At 47.2% G+C, this 18,421-nt stretch overlaps 3 protein-coding genes across 8 annotated transcripts; 1 reads left to right on the top strand and 2 right to left on the bottom strand.

The window, feature by feature from the left end:
- The first annotated feature begins 442 nt into the window (after positions 1–442).
- On the top strand, positions 443–3,842 carry mcoln3b (mucolipin 3b). 2 transcript variants are annotated; one of them, XM_037249978.1, is made up of 13 exons: positions 443–694; positions 777–944; positions 1,255–1,408; positions 1,489–1,564; positions 1,629–1,725; positions 1,863–1,962; positions 2,045–2,157; positions 2,254–2,403; positions 2,472–2,573; positions 2,725–2,847; positions 2,964–3,170; positions 3,258–3,382; positions 3,511–3,842. In XM_037249978.1, exons 1-13 carry the CDS (start codon positions 470–472, stop codon positions 3,548–3,550), a joined length of 1,680 nt encoding a protein of 559 aa, XP_037105873.1. In that variant the 5' UTR covers positions 443–469; the 3' UTR covers positions 3,551–3,842. The 2 variants fall into 2 exon arrangements, with proteins under 2 accessions (XP_037105873.1, XP_037105874.1); XM_037249979.1 differs by having other exon boundaries at positions 557–698.
- A 726-nt stretch (positions 3,843–4,568) lies between these two features.
- LOC119121900 (G-protein-signaling modulator 2-like) lies at positions 4,569–13,707 on the bottom strand. Of its 4 annotated transcripts, none has more exons than XM_037249974.1 (16): positions 13,562–13,707; positions 12,132–12,178; positions 9,628–9,849; positions 9,395–9,530; positions 8,472–8,611; positions 8,070–8,193; positions 7,829–7,944; positions 7,227–7,382; positions 6,944–7,052; positions 6,579–6,729; positions 6,408–6,490; positions 6,132–6,314; positions 5,850–6,012; positions 5,336–5,521; positions 5,147–5,262; positions 4,569–4,809 (listed from the first exon to the last, which is right to left on the bottom strand). In XM_037249974.1, the coding sequence occupies exons 2-16, from the start codon at positions 12,137–12,139 to the stop codon at positions 4,642–4,644; spliced, it is 2,061 nt and encodes a 686-aa protein (XP_037105869.1). In that variant the 5' UTR covers positions 12,140–12,178; positions 13,562–13,707; the 3' UTR covers positions 4,569–4,641. The 4 variants fall into 4 exon arrangements, with proteins under 4 accessions (XP_037105869.1, XP_037105872.1, XP_037105871.1 ...); XM_037249977.1 differs by having other exon boundaries at positions 5,850–5,952; XM_037249976.1 differs by lacking the exon at positions 12,132–12,178.
- A 462-nt stretch (positions 13,708–14,169) lies between these two features.
- On the bottom strand, positions 14,170–17,028 carry si:ch211-262h13.5 (uncharacterized protein LOC571127 homolog). 2 transcript variants are annotated; one of them, XM_037249982.1, is made up of 8 exons: positions 16,727–17,028; positions 16,267–16,377; positions 16,117–16,204; positions 15,882–16,048; positions 15,558–15,697; positions 15,060–15,146; positions 14,331–14,911; positions 14,170–14,273 (listed from the first exon to the last, which is right to left on the bottom strand). In XM_037249982.1, exons 1-7 carry the CDS (start codon positions 16,958–16,960, stop codon positions 14,587–14,589), a joined length of 1,152 nt encoding a protein of 383 aa, XP_037105877.1. In that variant the 5' UTR covers positions 16,961–17,028; the 3' UTR covers positions 14,170–14,273; positions 14,331–14,586. The 2 variants fall into 2 exon arrangements, with proteins under 2 accessions (XP_037105877.1, XP_037105876.1); XM_037249981.1 differs by having other exon boundaries at positions 15,590–15,697; positions 16,727–17,027.
- Positions 17,029–18,421: the final 1,393 nt, after the last annotated feature.

Here is an 18,421-nt window from a genome sequence, read left to right as displayed (position 1 = left end):
ACTTTGGCGTTGAAATGCAAGCGGCTGTTTGGTTGCCATGAACAACGAGAGGGAGGGAGGGAGGGAGGGACCAAACGACAGACCTCCGAGCGTCCGTCCGTCGCTCCACTTTTCATACAATGACGCGCAAAACGCCCACTTTGAGCGTCACCTGAAACATTCGCAGGTAAAAAAAAAAAAAAAGAGGAAGAAACATTCGCAGGTCAACGATCTTCCCGGACGCTGCCACGCACATTGCTGAAGTCAAATTGAACGGGAACAGGTCAGTGGGAAACATTTGGACGTTTTATAAATGCATCTTGTGGTGGTAAACAGGGACTCTGCTAGTATTCCAAAAGCAGTGGGGAAAAAACAAACAAACAAACAAACAAACGTCTAATATTAGGGCTGCTTCATTCCATCTTCTTTTGTCCCAGTGAACAATAAAGAGAACATTGTCATCCTTTTTGGATTGCCATAATATTCAGCTATGCCGGCGGCGTCCGTTGCTGCTGGCGTCCATGAGAATGAGAGGGAGTCCCACGCTGCCTGGGCCGATCGGCAACATATTTCAATGGAAACGGATCACGTGGAGTGTCTCCGGAGGAACATCAAATTTTACTTCATGAACCCTTGTGAAAAGTACCGTGCCCGTGGACGCAAACCGTGGAAACTCGTTTTGCAGATCATCAAAATTGCCATCATCACCATCCAGGCAGGTACTCCCAATGGCTACGGCTCATTTGCTTCCATCCCTATCCTCCTGATGAGCATTTCTTGACTTTTTTTTCTCTTAGTTGGTGTCGTTTGGGCTGAGCAACCAGATGGTTGTAACCTTTAAGGAAGAAAACCTGATGACATTTCAGCATCTCTTCCTAAAAGATTATGTTGATGGGGGTATTGCGACATATGCCATTTACAGACAAGAAGATGTTTATGATCACATAAGATACGTTATTCAACAGGTAAGTCCAAGAAGATGTTTATGAGCACATAAGATACGTGATTCAACAGGTAAGTCAATGCTAAAATCTCCTTGATGGCTTGATTTAGTCGAATGTGTGGATGGATGGGTGGATTTTGACTTGACATATTCTTCCTGTTTTTTCGTTTGAATGTAAATCATTCACAGAGCTCCATTGTACTGCATGCTTATGTGGTAAAAGTCACAATATGCTTGTGAACTTTGGACATTGTGTGGTCATCAAGCATTTCTTTAGTGCTGTAGTCAAACTCATTTGCACTCGTAGCACAACTTTCAATGTTATTTTCCAGTACGGAAATCTGCACAACACCACCGTAGGAAACCATGAATATGAGAAAAACGGCATTGTCTACACACCCTTGACGCTGTGTCAGGAGTTTTATCGCAACGGCACCATCTACCCGGGCAATGACACTTTTGAAATTGACGCTCATGTGGAAACCGGTACGTACGTCCGTCCGTCCGTCCGTCCGTCCGTAGAAAGACTCCCACCGAGCGACGCTGGATTACGGTTTGCGTCACAGATTGTATCGACGTCCACCCAACGAACGAGTCGTCATCACAAGACGCGCTGGCGCATTTGGAGTTGCACTTCAAAAGGTGAGCACCGCCGCTGGCTGCACCACTTGTCTGCAGTGGTCTGACTGTTTGCTTTCTTTTCCAGAATGCTGGCCATCAAGATCTCGTTTGTTCTCAAAGCCATCAATTTACAGACAGTCAGACACAGAGAGCAGCCAGACTGCTACGACTTCAACATCCTTGTGCGATACGCATGGCACTTTCTGCTATTTACACGCTGAAATATTGGCTTGAAGACCCGAACCCAAAACAGTTCACCTTCTTGCTATCGGCCATCGTGCGCAAAGTACATGGCGCTATTCGCTTTTGTGCTCGACAGATCACTTTGGACAACGGAGCGCACAGTGGCAGGATAAAGGTGGACCTGGAAACCCACGTGGAGATCAACGAATGCAGAGACTGGAGTGTAACCGGAGCTTGTATGTTTGTTGAGCTCGGCCGAGTTCATCGCTGCTTACTTTGCGGATTACAATTCTAATATTGTTGATTTATTGCCGTCAGCCCCGAGAAGCATCTACCTGACCCTGGTGTTTGACTGCCTGATTATCCTAACCTGCATGATTTCCTTCACGCTCTGCCTTCGCTCAGTGTTGACTGGGATACAATTGCAATTTGTAAGTCTGGCAAATTGACAACTTGAGGCGACATCCACTTCACTGTGGTTATTTTTCTCTTGGCTGCTGCTGCTGCTGCCGCTGCTGCTGCTATAGGAGTACAAAAAGTTCTGCGAGAGCCAGAGTGCTCAAGACGTGCCCTGGTGTGACAGGCTGGAGTTTATCAACGGCTGGTACATCCTGATCATCGCCAGCGACTTGTTAACCATCGTCGGCTCCATCCTCAAGATTGATATTTACACCAAGGTAATGGACATCGCCCAAAATTGGGACGTCGTCCAGACTTTGATTTGTCTTTTTTTCTTCCCTCCGAGGTCCTGACGAGCTATGACGTGTGCAGTATCTTCCTTGGAACAGGCACCATGTTTGTTTGGATTGGGGTCATCCGTTACATGGGCTACTTTCACAAGTACAATGTAGGAAAAGTCCCATTTGAGGATTTGCCCCGTATCGCATTTCTGTCAACGGATTGGCAATTAAAGCGACACATCTGATAGACGACGGTGTGATGGAGAGCAGAATGGCACAACGGTGCGATCAAGTGTTATGTACCCCCTTTGCTCACAGATCCTCATCCTAACTCTGAGGGCAGCATTTCCAAACGTTATCCGTTTCATCTGCTGCGCTGGAATCATCTACCTAAGCTACTGCTTTTGCGGCTGGATCGTCCTGGGCCCCTATCACGAAAAGGTAAAGGCGCTCGGACGAGCCGGTGAAATTCCAATCAAACGGAAAGCTCAGCTAGCTCTGCTCGCAAATATTCCCCTAACGGCACGGCACGTCTTTCCTTTTGACCCTCCCAAAAGTTCCGGACCTTGAATACAGTATCCGAGTGTCTGTTTTCCCTCATCAACGGAGATGACATGTTCCCCACCTTCAAAGAAATGAAACAGAAGAGCAGCCTGATTTGGATTTTCAGCAGAGTCTACCTCTATACCTTTGTCTCACTTTTCATCTACATGATCCTCAGTCTATTCATCACCATCATCACAGACACCTATGACACCATCAAGGTAATTTCCAGTGACCAATGGGAGCTTTTGTTCTTCAACAGTCTTCCCACAGCATCCATTCTCACAAGCCCAATGACTCCTTTGCAGCAACAGCAGCAGAGTGGGATCCCGACATCACAACTCCAGCGATTCCTAGCCGAGTGTAAAGATCTCCCAAACTCTGGAGTTTACAGGCTCGACAAGAAGAATTGTTTTCAACGCTGCGTGAGCAAGTAGGTCCGAAACGCTCTTGCGGTTTTAGGAGCCAGCTACCTCGAAAAAGGCCAAGATCATAAAAAGCGATCCCTAGCCCTACCGCTAGATGTCACTAAATCCATACTGATGCTTTGGGTCATTTTAGGTGCAGAGAGCGTCATGAGAGGTTGACGTCAGAAGAATAGCCAATTCTTTCACCTTATTGAAGCCTGGAAATAAAGTGGCACTTTTTTGTCTTTGTAAATCAGAAAACACATGGGAGAGATCAACAACAGTTTACAAGGTCAAATCATTTGTCAAGTTTGCTTAAGAATGAAAGTGCACACGAAAATGAGATATGCTTATAGCAAAGATGTCTAGAATCATTTCTTGTAATGTGGAAAGGAAGAGATTCCACTGTCAAATGGGAGAGGTTTATGACATGTCACTTTGAAGGAATCATATATGAATAGATCAGAATAAAATGATTTTATTTTTCCTGGTTAGTTTTGTGACCTTATCAGTATAAAATTCAAAACATTTTTTTCACGAGTTAAGGTCCTTCCTTATAGAAGAAAATCATTGCTCATGGCAGATGGCACTTACTAAATGTGCAGTACATGCTTAAATACTTCAGAAAGAAGAATTCCCGGCAAAGAAACATTTGGGTCCAATACAGCACATGCTCCGACAAGCAATTGCCAAATGATTCGTCGCTGGGGAAACAGAGAATGCGGCCTCACTCACCCCCATATGTCCAAAAAAGAACACTTAAATAACATTCATCCAAAAGCAAATCTTTTACCAATCCAAAACATGTGCATTGGCAAACACAGGCTATATAGTGAGCGAGCCGGCCATCCAGCCGGCCAGCCATCCAGCCGGCCGGCCGGCCAGCCATCCAGCCGGCCGGCCGGCCATCCAGCCGGCCGGCCAGCCATCCAGCCAGCCAGCCATCCAGCCGGCCAGCCATCCATCCAGCCAGCGAGGGCCTTTCAGTGTCCAAAGTCAAGTTCAAAATTCCCTTCTTGCTTTCCTTTTGCCCTTTTCATTGTCATTGAGAGGCACTAGTCTGCCGCTTAACCAGAGACAACTCTTTGTACGTGTTGCTGAAATGTCATACGCCCTATGACGTTTTCCCAGATCATTGGAAACCACTACTTGATGTTTTCTGTTCCGTTTTGATCGACCCAGGATTAAGAAGAAAAAAATAGGTAACAAATGAGGGAGGTCAGACGGTCAGCATTTTAAATCCTACAAGTTAAAAAAATAAATAAAATGGAGTTGTTCCATGACATCAGTCTGGTTTGGACGGACTGACGTCAGACGGCGGCACAACCCGCTGTTCCTCCATCCTGTTTGATTGTGAACGTAAAATGAGACTAAAGAAATCCTCATCTGGGACAGTTGGGCCTCGTGTGGCAGAGGGAGGAGCCGCACACCTTTGGTCATTCAGTCTGGAACCCTTAAGTAAACACACACCATCATTCTTAAAGATGCATGTCAAAAAAGTCGACAGGATGTTAATGATTTTTTTTGTTTTTTACTTTCCCTTTCGAAAATATAGAAGGAATAAACGTTTTAATTGTGCTGTACAACTTAGCTGTGGAAAGCATTTTCAAATCATTTTTCTCAGCCTCATTGTTTTAAAATCACACAAAGCTGGCATCTCAACAGGGGTGTGTCGACTTGTTCTTTTCACTGACTAACATGATGAATTGACCAGGTCTTCTGCATCAATTCTGCTTGAACTAAAAGCAGTGCTCGAACCAATAAATAAAGCTAGTAAGCCTTTTGCGCACCTGGCACTTGACTAGCATGTCAAAGAAGACATCGTCCCCCTCGGGCTGGTTAAGGGTGGTCTGGATGCAGCTGTATTGGGAGGGTGTGTGAGCCGGATCGGCACTGGAACTGGGGGCTGCCAGCCAGAGGAAAAGCAGATGAATGCGAGCGCCAGCGAGGAGTCACTATAGTACGGTTCGGCAGCGCACCTTGCAAAGGGTCTTGGTTTTCGCTGGAGGTGGAGGGTGTACTGGGCCGGTCGCAGGTGCTGAGTCTCAAGCCAGGAAAATGGCTCAGGCTGACTCGTTGGTCGTCCAGACGACGGGCCTGGGAGCTGGCCAGCAGCTCCAGGAAATGAGCAGGATCCTGCAATGGTGTTTCGCAAGCCAGTATAGCTAGAAAGAGAATCAACGACAGTGACTGAGTGCCTGATGCTGACAATACTTAGGAAGTCAAGTCATCCCTAATTTCAGGTTGTTGCATCAATCCCAGATGCAAGCAAGCAAGCAAGCAAGCATCATCCCCAATTGATGATGAAGCGGGCTGGGCTGGGCTGGGCCGGGCTATCCAGCTAGACTTGCCTTACAGCAACATTTCCGATGTTAAGGGAAAGTTTCTGTATTCACACCATCTTGTGCCAGGTTGACAGACTCTACCGGTCAGTGTCATACATACAGAAAGTGGAGGATAGAATGGTGTGAAAACAGATGGGGACAGACTTACATTTCCTTTCAGCTAGAGGTGGGCTAGATGAGGGAGAGGAAGTGGCAGGCTGATGCCTTGAGCCGTCTAAAAGAGAGCACCTTTGGTCATCCATTCGGTTGCCCTGGAAACGAGAGAGGAGGTCGAAAAAGCCGTCCTCCCCGATGGTATCGTGTGATGCTGGCTACAGGAAGAAGCAACAATATTCAAAGGGAAAAGTCAGTTCCAAATAGTATGTCTTTTGGGACACCAGCCCTGGAATATACGACAGCATGGCTGCTGAGCTGTCCCATTCAAAAGTACCTTTGGAGACAGCGGCGGGTCCAAATCAGGCAATGAGCGCTCCGACATCTTTTCAGGCTGCTCTTTTGGAAATGTGTTGCTTTTATGCTTCTTGCTTTTTAGTCGGTGGAAGAGGAAGAGCTTAGTGGAAGCCTTTATGGTGTTATTTTTGGAAGTCCTCGAGAGTCTATCTTCCTCCCAGTTCTGGAAATGGCATTGAAGGTCGCAAACATGACTTTCAGAATCTTTTCTCACTGTTGCTTGATATCGGATGAATATCATCAATGGTACACAAACCGAATGCAAGGTTAAATCTCCACTTTGACTTGGACTGTCCAGGGTCTCTGTACTGCCTTGCCTCCTTGATGGGGACTTTCTCCCTAAAGCGCACATTTCAACCAAATGTTAACGACAAATACTTTCTCATCTCTTTCAAACACCAACTGTAACCGATCAATGCGTATTTACCCGACATGTTGAGGTAACTCTGGTGGCTAGCTGACAGAGGAGTGTGTGTTTTGCTGAAGATGTTGGGATAGATGTTGGACTTCAGACCCACGACTAGCCGGAGGTCGGACAAATTCATCCGTGCAGTCGCCTCACCACTTTGGTCTCCAGTCTAAAGGAATAAATCCATCCATTATCCAAAGTTCATCTGAGCTGATTGATGAAGTAAGATCCCCCCCCCCCCCAAAGAGTAGCCAGCCAGCTATTTGTACTGTAGTTCGTGAGCGCTGCTCCGTCTTTGACCGCTAGATGGCGATGTTGCCGCTACACAAAGACTGAGCGGAAGGACGTGGGGTAGTAAACACTGTACTCGCTGGCTCACTCACCTCTTTGGCAATTTCCAGATGTTTTTCTGCAAAGTGCATAGCTTGCTCGTGGTTCCCCAGGGCGGTGTGGGCGTTTCCTAGACTCCAGTATGCCCTTCCTTCACCGATCCTGAAGAAGAACAAAGAGCAAAGCAGCTTGACGTGACATGGGACTGTTATTCACATCAGAGAAAATGGGAATGGTGAATGACAACATTCAGTCCCAGTTGAGGTTCTTCACTTCAGCTCATTTGGATTGGAATGACCTACTAGTCGAGAAGCAGGACAAAGGAATTGCCTGTACCTGTCGTTGAGCTCCTGAGCAATGAGCAAATGTTTGAGGTGATAATCAATGGCTCTCTCATAGTCCTGAAGGAGTGTGTAGGTGTTGCCCAGACTGTAACAGGCTTGGGCCTCCACCGCCTTGTCCTTCAAAAGCCTGGCCAGCTGCAGAGTCCTCCTGAAGGAAAAGCAGAGCAGAGCAGAGGGGAAGACCGGCTGAAAGAATGTCTTGGCTGGCCGGAGAAGGGATATTCCATTTTTTTCCTCTCCATTTTATTCCTTTGTTTGTTTGTTTGTTTTCTGAGGTCTTCCTCTTGAAGGACTCATTTTACAGAGCAGAGCATCGTTTGAGTCAACTTTGGTTTTTTCCAGAAGTTTCTATTTATTTGTCATCGTGATGTAACATTATTGTCAGTTAATGTTATGGCTCTTTTTTCCTTTATGCAATTACTCTCATCTTTGTCTAATCAGTATCAAGTATTTGAATGACAACGAGTGCTTGCTGGAGAAGCAATCTCCTTTTGGATTCATTTCAAGGTGTAAAGAGATGTGCTATTTACGAAGCTACTCAAACAGCACATCATCTACGGATGGATCATCATGATGAGATCACGTCAAACTTACTTGTAATGACCGGCCGCCACTTCAAACTGGCTAAGGAATATATGAGCATTGCCAAGGTTACAGTGCGCCCTCCTTTCAGCAGACTTGTCTCCAAATTCTTTGGCAATAAGAAGGCGCTGGCAAAACAAACAAAAAAAATGGAAGGCTTAATATTACACAAATCAAAATGAGTTTTCATTGTTTCGGCAGGCACCTCGTCGTCCCTTCACGGGCAAAAACCACATGAATTGGATTGGTTCACCTTTTCATGTGCTGCGACCGCAGTTTCAAAGTCGCCCAGCAGATAATAGGTATTGCCAAGGTTCCCATAGGTGCGACCCTGGGCCGCATGATCTCCCAACTCCTTCACCAAGCACAGATTTGCCCTGAAAGTACAGCCAACAATATTGATACAAACTTTTGCTCCTCTTTTTATGCACACAGTGGCTTCTTTTGTAGCTTGGGGATAGAAAAAGACAAATGCAACCAGTGAGTACAATTTAGTGGGATCATATCTGAATAGATTCACATGCAAAAACATGAATTATAATAATTATTATCTATACCATGCTGAAAAAGGTCACACCATTTGTACACGATGCACTGCTTGGTGCTCTGAGTCACGGAATATAGAAAACAAAAAATCAAGTCGAGAAAGACTCACTCATAGTACTGTGAAGCTTTCCTCAGGGCGATCCTGGCTTCCTCTGGAAACTCTCCTGGCTCTGTCCCCGACCAGCAGATGCTTTTACCCTTGGCGTGGTAGACGTTCCCAAAATTATACAGCGCTCGGGCCTGCCCAACCTACAGCGCAAGGCACGGTTGTTATAAAAATACACTGACAGCACAGCACAGCACAGCACAGCACAGCACAGCACAGCACAGCACAGCACAGCACAGCACAGCACAGCACAGCACAGCACAGCACAGCACAGCAGAGTAGAGTAGAGTAGAGTAGAGTAGAGTAGAGCTGCCGGCATGCACAATTTGAGCTCTCAATATAAGCGAGAACCAAAGTGGCTGGCTGGCTGGCCGGCCGGCCGGCTGGGGCATCACTGAAAACAGTCATCATCGGATTCATTTTTACAATCCCAAAAGAAAACAAATACACAGTGCACATCTCGAGTCATGATGCAATTTTATGCATAGAAGGGTGGCTTAAGTACAAGCATCTGAAATGCAAGCAAGTGCCAAAACCAAGCCCAGTGTGTCCACAAGTGCACAAAGGCGTGCACGGAGGCGTGGACGCATCTGGGACGGATCAACACACACTCGGTGGATGTGGAAATAATTCACGGAATAGACAGCATGTGCTTTGGGCTCAAACACAGAAGTTGGATGAGATGAACAACACTGGAGGCGCAAGCCACAAATGAGTAGAGCAAATGAAAGTTGGAGTCTGCAGACCTTACCATTCCTGTTTCTTGTGTTTGCTCCTGTCTGATTGAAGATACGCAGATATGATTGGATCTTCAAATGGGACTAATGCCCAACATTTGAATCGTATCTGCAGGCTCAGCGAGCAAATACATATAAACAGGAAGGGTAAGGAGTTCACATTATGAGTAGACTCCAATGGTGACTCACCTTGTCACACATGGCTCTGGCGATGTCTAAATGTCTTTGGCAGCAAACCACGGCTTCATTATAGCGCCCTAGAAGCTTTAATGTGTTCCCGAGGTTGCCGCTGGCTTTGGCCTCGCCGACTTCATCGCCGATTGTCCTAAAAGATAAAGGAGCCAAGCTTAGAACGTGACGGAACAGCATGCTTAGAATTGGCTTTTTTGATTGAGAAAAACCAACCGTCGACGTCACCCTACCTGGTAAGCGTGAGATCGTGCCGATGGTACTCCAAGGCTTTGTTATACTCCTGCAAGTGAAAGTAAGCGTTGCCGAGCTGGCTGTAGATGGCGCTGAGGATTTGGAGGTCCTCCGTTCCAACCTGGATGGCAGACTCAAAGAAAGACACGCCGGCACGATAATTGGCCGCCTTACAGAGCCTTTCGCCTTCCAAGGCCAGCTCCAGACACGAGGACTCCATCCTGCACAAACGGTTTGGGCAAAGATGTTAGAAGGCCAATCTCCTTGTACATCTTTGATTCATACAGTCAATTAGTATATCCAATGATGTAAAATAGGAATAAAAGAAAGCAGATAATGTCCCGTCATGCTTGAGCTTTTTGACCTTTCTAAACGACTCCGTACAATGTTCATCAGCAGGAAAACTGGAGTAAACAGGATTTGACACACTTGTGAGGAGGGAACAGAAGCATTAAGTCCCTTGAAGAACAACACTTTATTGATCCCGCAAATTGACTGGTTTCATCAGCCAAACGGGAATGAATCATGGGGAAAGAACAAGCCAAGCTTTTTTGGGATGAAAGTACAAATGCATTGTAACTTGTCCGTACGGTAAATCTGGCACGAAGAGATTTCTTAAAGACCAAGTGTAGAACAGGTCAAACGACAGCTCCCCAAAGGCGGAACTTTTCAATGTCATTCAATGGTCAGTTACATCAAACCAATTTAGAATTCATTTGATCGCTTTGAGACCGACTGCACTCGCAACCTTTCTTTCGTTCAAAAGCAATTTTCCAGTTCAACTTGGCACCCCATATGCATTCATTCACATAGACATCTCCATATCCGTCAAACAAACAAACAAACATGCATGCATGCTACAGAAATTGTCCTTAGGCGTGATTGTCTACATGTAGCTGGATGGTCAATTCCATTACGGTAGTCCACATTTGACCACAATGACCAAAACACAAGCAACCAAGTGATGGATGGCAAATTGTCACCAATCGAAGAATGCAGGCTAATGGCAGCAGACAAGCTCTTTTCAAATCTTCATCTTTCTCTTGGCTCATCCATGTCAACGTAGAAGCCCCACCCAGGTCAACAAAGGTTGATGCAGAGTTGATAACTCGGTTGAGTGAGGAGAAGGACTGACTGACTGACTACATACCTGTTGCTGCTGCTGCTGCTGCTGCTGCTGCTGCTGCTTCTTCTTCCCAATGGAAAGCACTTAAGGCAGTCTGACATGAAGGACATTTCAAGCTATGAAGCAAATGGAGCTCTTTCAAAACAACACCCTTTGCCTTCACTTCCTTCATGTGTATACACATAACGCAGTCTCAATGCCACAATGTCCTAAAGAAGAAAACGGCAGCTCGCCTCAATCAGCGACCACCGCCAGCCATCCTAAACGGAGGTCCGCTAACCTGCGCTAACCTGGGCTAACCTGCGCTAAGAGCAAAACAAAAGGACTTAATCGGCTCAGTGCTCTCGCATTGGCTTTCACGCCGCCGGCCCGTCCTTGCCGGGGACAGCCAGCGTGCTGCAAATCCACACTTGGCTGTTGTTGCTAAGCACATATGACAAATATCAGAAAGCCTGCCTGCCTGCAGGGCTGCCTGCCTGCAGGGCTGCCTGCCTGCAGGGCTGCCTGCCTGCAGGGCTGCCTGCCTGCCTGCCTGCCTGACTGCCTGACTGCCTGACTGCCTGACTGCCTGCCTGCCTGACTGACTGCCTGCCTGCCCGCCCGGCATGAATAGATGGTTGCTCTTATTAGCACTAAGCAGCATATCTGAGCCTAACCATTGGTTCGTGTCACTTCCAATTAAGTCCGATCTCAGTGGTAATTATAGCCACTTTAAGTGGCTCCACTCAACCTTAAGGCTATTTGCTCAACACGGCATGAAATCATCATTTAACAGCAGATGTCCTGGGGGTGCTTCCACAGACCTGAATGATACTCTCAAAAAGAAGGGGGCACCGCATACGTATCATCTCTTGTTCTTCCTGCTCATTTAACCAATGCGCAAAAACTGGGCCAACGTGGGCACTGGGGGAAGAAAACAGCCAATCTTGAGCTGCATTTTCCATGCATCCAAATTTTCGATGGGTGTCACATGCACGGACGGCAAAAACAACTCGACAGTTACTACTGATTGCTTTTGGAAAGTATGACATCACAGCTCCAGGAAAACTCAAATACAAGATTCAAAGCGCAGACGACAGTCTGAAATGCATTTAGGGAGGGAGGGATTCAACTGCTACTTGTCTATTGGGCAAAACAGGTGAAAGAAAGCCCTAGAAAATATACAGCCAGCAGAATCATCATGACAACATCGACCTACTTTTCTTTGATGCCGAACCACAAGGTATTAACGCGTATTGTTTCAAGCAAGAAACCTATTTGGGCAATGACAACAGCATACACACATCTACGTATGGTGAGCGTCAGCTTGCTCTACTGGTTAGTCGAGGACTGCGAGCACAGAATGGAATTCATCAAAGGCAGGCAACTTGGCCGTACCGTGCCATGGGTTCTGTCTGTGGCTTGTCTCAGCTTGTTAACAATGCCTTGGAGCAAACAAAAAAAAAGCCTCATGTCAAACATACTTGATTACAATACCGCACACATGTAATAGGATGCACACTCCCACAATTCTTTCAGATGGATGTACTAGGGACATTTTTGTTTCAATTAAGGCAATCTAGAGATTAAGAAAAAAAAAAAAGTCCATCCATAGGCCTCCATGGCGCATCACTCAATAGCAAGTGGGTGCGTGAAAGGGGTCAACGACATGACGTCATCCGCCGGTCTCAACATGGTGCCTGCCAAAGAAAAGGAATACACTACTATGCCACGCACACGACTTTTTGGAAGGAAGGAAGGAAGGAAGGAAGGAAGGAAGGAAGGAAGGAAGGAAGGAAGGAAGGAAGGAAGGAAGGAAGGAAGGAAAAGGTTCAGGCACCTCTGATTTAGTGGCTTCATCTGAAGAAGCAAGACAACAATGTTGTTTAACAATGGTATTGATTGCTAGTCAGTCCATGCAAAAACTATTCAGTGAATGTACCATTTGCAAATGATTCTGCTGGCTTGGCAAATTGTTCTGCTATGATGTCAGCCAATGACTGAACTACTTTCAGCCAAAATCTCCAGCCTTCTATTTGTTGTTTGACTCCCCATTGTTGAGCGGATCATTTGAAGGCTTAGGGTTAACTTTGAAAAGCCAAATCTTTTGTCTGAGAAAACAATAGCTGTCAATCAATCGTGGATCAATGCTCAAAGCCAAGTTGTGCTCTCCATACTGCAGCATTTAACTTCAGCTTGTAACCTGCGTGAAGCGAGGGATGACTGTGGATTCAAATAGGACATTCGTCATCAGCATTTCAGTGCCAACGCCTAAGCAAGTGTCTCAGAAGTGATGCAAGTGATTTCGGGACTTCTTTAAGGGTTAGGGGAAAACACGAAGCAAGTGACAAGGGGAGACGAGACACATTCATCATGGGCAGGCAGGCAGGCAGCATTGGAATTGCTCCCTTTTAGGAACATGACGCCGGAGTGTGCTCTTAAACTGGGACACCAGTCGACACCGTGTCATTCACTGACTAAAATGTCTCTGGGCGATTACAAATGTCAAATAGAAAAATGACTCATCTCTTTTGAGCAGCCCGAGTTGATGACTTAGTGATGAGGAGCTGAAAAATGACGTCGGATATTGTTGAGTCACACTCGTCGGAATATGTCATCACGTTTCCCGTTTGACTGTCATTCAGAGTAAATATTGAAACGATTCAAACCTCCTTGGAATAAACATCAAATAAATCACAACACTTGGAATCAAGTCAACCGCTATTTCCACGCGATGGAGCCGAGAGCAAAACCTTTGAAAGGGTTTCAATGGAACTCAACAGCCTCAAAGTGGCATGCACCTTATTGGCAGCTTCTGCGGCGTTTACCTTTTTTTCTTGTAGTCCTCAAGCGTCGTATTTTTGCCCAGGTGTTTAGAGCGAGATCTATCTGGAAGAAGGAAGACAGACTACTGTCGCTGCTCGACTCGTCGTTTGGCTCGGGACGGGAGGCAGAAGTTTGGAAAGCCACTCCTCCCTCCCAATCTGCTTCTCATTTAAAAACTCGGTCGCTGCTTTCACGGACCATCGGAAATGTCCAACCTTCACACGTGGCTTTCGTTCAAGAAAACGAAGGTTACATGGAAATAAAAGTCGTGTTGATGACGCCATAACGTGCACCAGATTTCTACAATGAATAAAAGAAAAAAAGACAACTAAATGCCGGCTTGAGATGCCTGTTACGGAACAGACAGATCTCTACCGCCCCCTGTCGCACAGTAAGTGCATGCTACATGGAAAATCAGCCCAGTCAGAGCAAAGTACACTCACTCATAAATTACTCACTCAACATTGTGGGAATTTTCAGATCTGGAAAATTCCCTTGGGAAAGAATGGGGATTTATGGAAAACTGTAAGGATTAGTGGAAATATGTATATAGATAGGTATTATACTTATTATTAGTGTTGCTGAGACCTTAATACTTTATGATTTTTTCTTTTCCAACGCGCTGGTGCCAAAAGTCAGAGTTCAAACTTTAATTGCTCACCGACTTCAAATTCCAACCACCCAAATCTCCTTGCATTTGAATTTAGTTTGGCTGTTTTTTTGTCCATGGAAATACTGTCCCTCTTATTGGTACGAGTTGTTTGCGCGGATAAGTCACGTCACAGAGCCGAGTATTTACTCTGTCAGCCATCCTTGACCAAATACACAGCACACAGACAAAGGGCCTTCTAAACTGTGGTGTATCGTGCAGGACCAGGGCAAGAACGGAAAGGCGATGGTCCACTTGGGAAGTCAGACAGGAATGTTGGTTTGTGGGATGGTGAACCTTCCGTCAAGGCCTGCCGTCTCTTGCGGTCCTGCCTCTTGTAGTGAAAGTCCAGTGGTGGGCGTAAAGCCACAATGCCTCCTAGCTCCTCAGAGGATGAGAGATCTTCGTCAGATTCACTGGAAGATGAGCTGAAGGTGATTGGAGGATTCCTTGAAGGACTGGGGAGAATGTGTGTGGGCTCAAATGGTGCAGGTTGAGGATCAGGGAGCAATGTGGGCTCAAATGGTGCAGGTTGAGGATCAGGGAGCCATGTGGGCTCAAATGGATCAGGGAGCGGTGTGGGGTCCAAATGAGCAGGCTGCTGTTCTTTTCCTGGGTGATGGGATGGAGGTAGCGTTGGGATGTCAGGCTGGAAGGGGAGGTCGTGACCTTGTGGCTGGAGTGGGCGAAGGACGTCCACGTTCTGAGGAAGGGACGGATCAACGTCAAATTCACACTCCAAACTTGTTGTCAAAGACTAGAAATAGAATTTCAACCGTTGCTGCTTCACAGGAACGTGTGACTTCCTTCAAGTGTGATGTGCAAACCAATGATGAAAAGCGGCGCCATACCTGTGTTTTGAACATCTGGCAGGACACTTGAATGTCTGGATGAGCATGCATGTCTCCATGTATCGATGCTGTACAAAAGCCTGCAGTCTAGGGGCAAAGCAGAACACGAGCGCTAGTCGATTCATAGACGCTAAATGGGATCCAGCACCCGCCTTGACCCTGAACAGCAGCACAAGGGGGGTTGAAAATGGATGGACAGTAAGTACGCAGATTCCAGGGGGGGTGAAAACGGATGGACAGAAAGTCCACAGATTCCCGTGGTTCCACATTTTTGGCACGATGTAGAGGTGGATAGTGAGATGGCCAAAAAGGACATTTTTGCCCACCGCCCAAAAGTGACATGTGTGGCCAGTCCCTGAGTACTTGCAAAACATCTCCTACTATAAGTCAAGCGTTAACGTCAGTATTTTCTCGTCTAGCGGCCAAGGTTGTTTACTTTCCTGTCTAGGGCAGCGGTCGTCTATTACTGGAAGGACGGACGTTGAGTTGCACAAATACATTTCTAAAATATTTGCGGACTCGTTGCAAACCTCAGTGTCTGAAGCAGGAGTCAACCGCTGGCAGTTGCCTTTTTCTCTCACTCCCTCCGGACATTCGTGGACTGTAAATTCCACAAATCGCGCTTTCACCGGCATTGTCTGAAATACACCGATCGTACAGTGAGACAATCCTTTCAAAAAAACAAAGGGATAAATGCGCAGGGCTGACGACGTGCTGCAAAGTAACAGTTCAAGTCGTTTTGCACAAACGTCAACATTTGCTGTGTTTCTCATGCTCAATTTCAAGACAGCCACGCAAAGGTAATCCATGGTCTGTGCACACTTGTTCGGCAGCTCTGGTGATCCGCTTGACTCCGAGGCCAGCGGCCAGAGTGGACTGACTCTTATAGGAGGCCAGCGCCAGCTGAACAGCCAGCACAGCTTGTTGGCTGTCAACAGGAAGTAGGACGGGGCAGGTCGGACATGTCTGTTGCAGCTTTTCTGCGGGGTCTGAATGGAAAAGTGCATGAGGGACTTCATTCAAATCAGTTGTGAGTGAAGGCAAAAGAGTCCCTGACCTGGCACAAGCGTGCAGTCGTAACTGTACAGGTAGGAGTAACCTTCCGATGTGTGGAGGATGGTGGTGTTGCAGTTACCGGAGATTTGCTGGAACGGAAAAGGCAAAAAGATCTTTGACCGGTCCTTCGAACAATTAGACCGGTTCTTACCGTTTCCATGAATGGTCTAACATCACAGCGTTTCCATGGTTTTGGACTACCGATGTAACACTTGGTTTCCAGGACATCCAGGTCAAGGTAATACACGTTACCTGCTGGGCCCTGTGAATCATAAATCAATCAGTGACAACTAAGGATGGGGCAGCCAATGTATTCTATATTATCAATGATTAACCAGAAGGACAGTGCACCTTTCACCTACACTATGTTGGCATTTCTATTTGGTCAGAGCATCGATTTGATATATTTCCTTATGGATATTTAATACAACGAAACAAATAGTTAAATATTACAAAAACCATAACTTCAAGTACGTTTTCTTTTCAGCTACTCACTCACTCACTCACTCACTCACTCACTCACTCACTCACTCACTCACTCACTCACTCACTCACTCACTCACTCACTCACTCACTCACTCACTCACTCACTCACTCACTCACTCACTCACCTGAGCATGGAGGTGGACATTGGCAATGCGATTTAGGGCAAACTTATAGCCATTCGCGCGATCCTCGTTGACGTAGGTGAGAGCCAGACGAGACAGCTTCTCCACAGCTTTGTCGTTGCAAGGAACTGGAGCAAGTTCACTGGGAACCAGTGCTGACCCCTCAACCTTTACACACAGCATCTGAAGAAAAAGCAGAGCTAACTGCAGCAATGATGGAAAGATGGATTGAGACATGGTGCCAGAGGATCCTGCTGGAGCACCAGGTCCGGTGAAACTGAAGTTTGGTCCTTTCTGTTTGTCTGGCTGGGTGGCGTGTTGACTTTTGGAATCAAAATAGGGAGGGAGGGAGGGAGGGAGGGAGGGAGGAAGGAAGGAAGGGAGGGATGTTGAAATCAAGCCAAGGACAAAGTTGAGTTAAATTTGTGAATGAACACTGTCATTTGAACATTGACAATAAAAACATAGCATTTAACCATGGGTTTCAATTAAAAAAAAAGAAGAAGAAAGTACGTCATTCCGTTTTATTTGGAGTTGCAGTGAGCGTATTCTACCAATAGAGATCCCTGTTGCTCTTCTCCTTTTTGTGAGTCATTTCTTCTTCCCATACAAGTACAGATAGATGTGTGCCCTGTGAGCGTGTCTGGCCACTGGGGCTGGCGGCTCATTTGGATGGTGCACACACTTGCATGCAGCAGTCTTTTCAGTCGCCAGTTCACTGTGTTGCAGCGCAGTCTGTTGGGGGAGATAAGAAGGAGGAGGGAGCCTGCTCGAGCAGCACAATGGCAGCACCATGCCAGCCAGCACCAAGCCAGCAGAGCAAACCGTCTTTGATGTGAGCGCACACAACGCTCTGCTCGGCTTCACGGCCAGTTCATAGGCTCAAGTGACGGCGCTCCAGATAGCACCACAGAGATGCTTGGACTCCTGCTGTTCGCAGAGATGAGATGATTTTCATATCCTGGCAATACTTTCATTGTTTATGCAAGCCATGTTTACCAGAATGAGTACAGGACGGATGGCAAACTATCTGTTCAAGCTCAGGCGCCTGCAGGCTGTCACAGAGGTGCATGAAAGAGACTGGGACTTTTTCTTGGCTGACCTCAATGCCAATGAAATGAAGGTGCCTGCCTGCCTGCCTGCCGGCCTGCGTGGCTGCCTGCCTGCGTGGCTGCCTGCCTGCCTGCCTGCGTGGCTGCCTGCCTGCGTGGCTGCCTGCCTGCCTGCCTGCCTGCCTGCCTGCCTGCCTGCCTGCCTGCCTGCCTGCCTGCCTGCCTGCCCGCCTGCCTGCCCGCCTGCCCGCCTGCCTGCCCGCCCGCCCGCCCGCCCGCCCGCCCGCCCGCCCGCCCGCCCGCCCGCCCGCCCGCCCGCCCGCCCGCCCGCCCGCCCGCCCGCCCGCCTGCCTGCCTGCCTGCCTGCCACAACTTGGCTCAAAAAAGAGCAAAGTAGTGCACCGGCCTACCCCGCCTCAAAACTTCCTCCAGGCAGTGGACAAGTTCACCTATCTGGGCAGTAGCCCCTCTCCATCCACCTTGAGGTCAACGACAGGATCGGCGAGGCCAGCGCTGCTTTCGGGAGAATGTGTGGGAGCCAAGGGGACTCTCCAACGTTATGAAAGATAGACAAACAATGACTCCTTATAGATGTATTAAAGTTCTTGTTGAAAAGGAGCATAATTGTGTCAAGCCAAGCCATTAA

The sequence above is a fragment of the Syngnathus acus genome, chromosome 4, assembly GCF_901709675.1.
Source record: "Syngnathus acus chromosome 4, fSynAcu1.2, whole genome shotgun sequence".
Classification (NCBI taxonomy): domain Eukaryota; kingdom Metazoa; phylum Chordata; class Actinopteri; order Syngnathiformes; family Syngnathidae; genus Syngnathus; species Syngnathus acus.
This window is presented reverse-complemented; position numbering and strand designations above follow the sequence as displayed.

Coding starts and splice junctions, on each gene's coding strand:
- LOC119121900 (XM_037249974.1), bottom strand. Junction 5,522..5,849: donor ACCTCTAGCTGAAAGGAAAT/GTAAGTCTGTCC, acceptor TTCTCTTTCTAG/CTATACTGGCTTGCGAAACA. Junction 4,810..5,146: donor ACATGCTAGTCAAGTGCCAG/GTGCGCAAAAGG, acceptor TGTTTACTTAAG/GGTTCCAGACTGAATGACCA.
- si:ch211-262h13.5 (XM_037249981.1), bottom strand. CDS start 16,960: ATGTCTCAATCCATCTTTCCATCATTGCTGCAGTTAGCTCTGCTTTTT. Junction 15,147..15,589: donor CTCCTGCTTCAGACACTGAG/GTTTGCAACGAG, acceptor CTTTGCCCCTAG/ACTGCAGGCTTTTGTACAGC. Junction 14,912..15,059: donor GCCAGATGTTCAAAACACAG/GTATGGCGCCGC, acceptor TCCCTTCCTCAG/AACGTGGACGTCCTTCGCCC.
- mcoln3b (XM_037249978.1), top strand. CDS start 470: ATGCCGGCGGCGTCCGTTGCTGCTGGCGTCCATGAGAATGAGAGGGAG. Junction 945..1,254: donor TAAGATACGTTATTCAACAG/GTAAGTCCAAGA, acceptor GTTATTTTCCAG/TACGGAAATCTGCACAACAC. Junction 1,409..1,488: donor TGACGCTCATGTGGAAACCG/GTACGTACGTCC, acceptor TTTGCGTCACAG/ATTGTATCGACGTCCACCCA.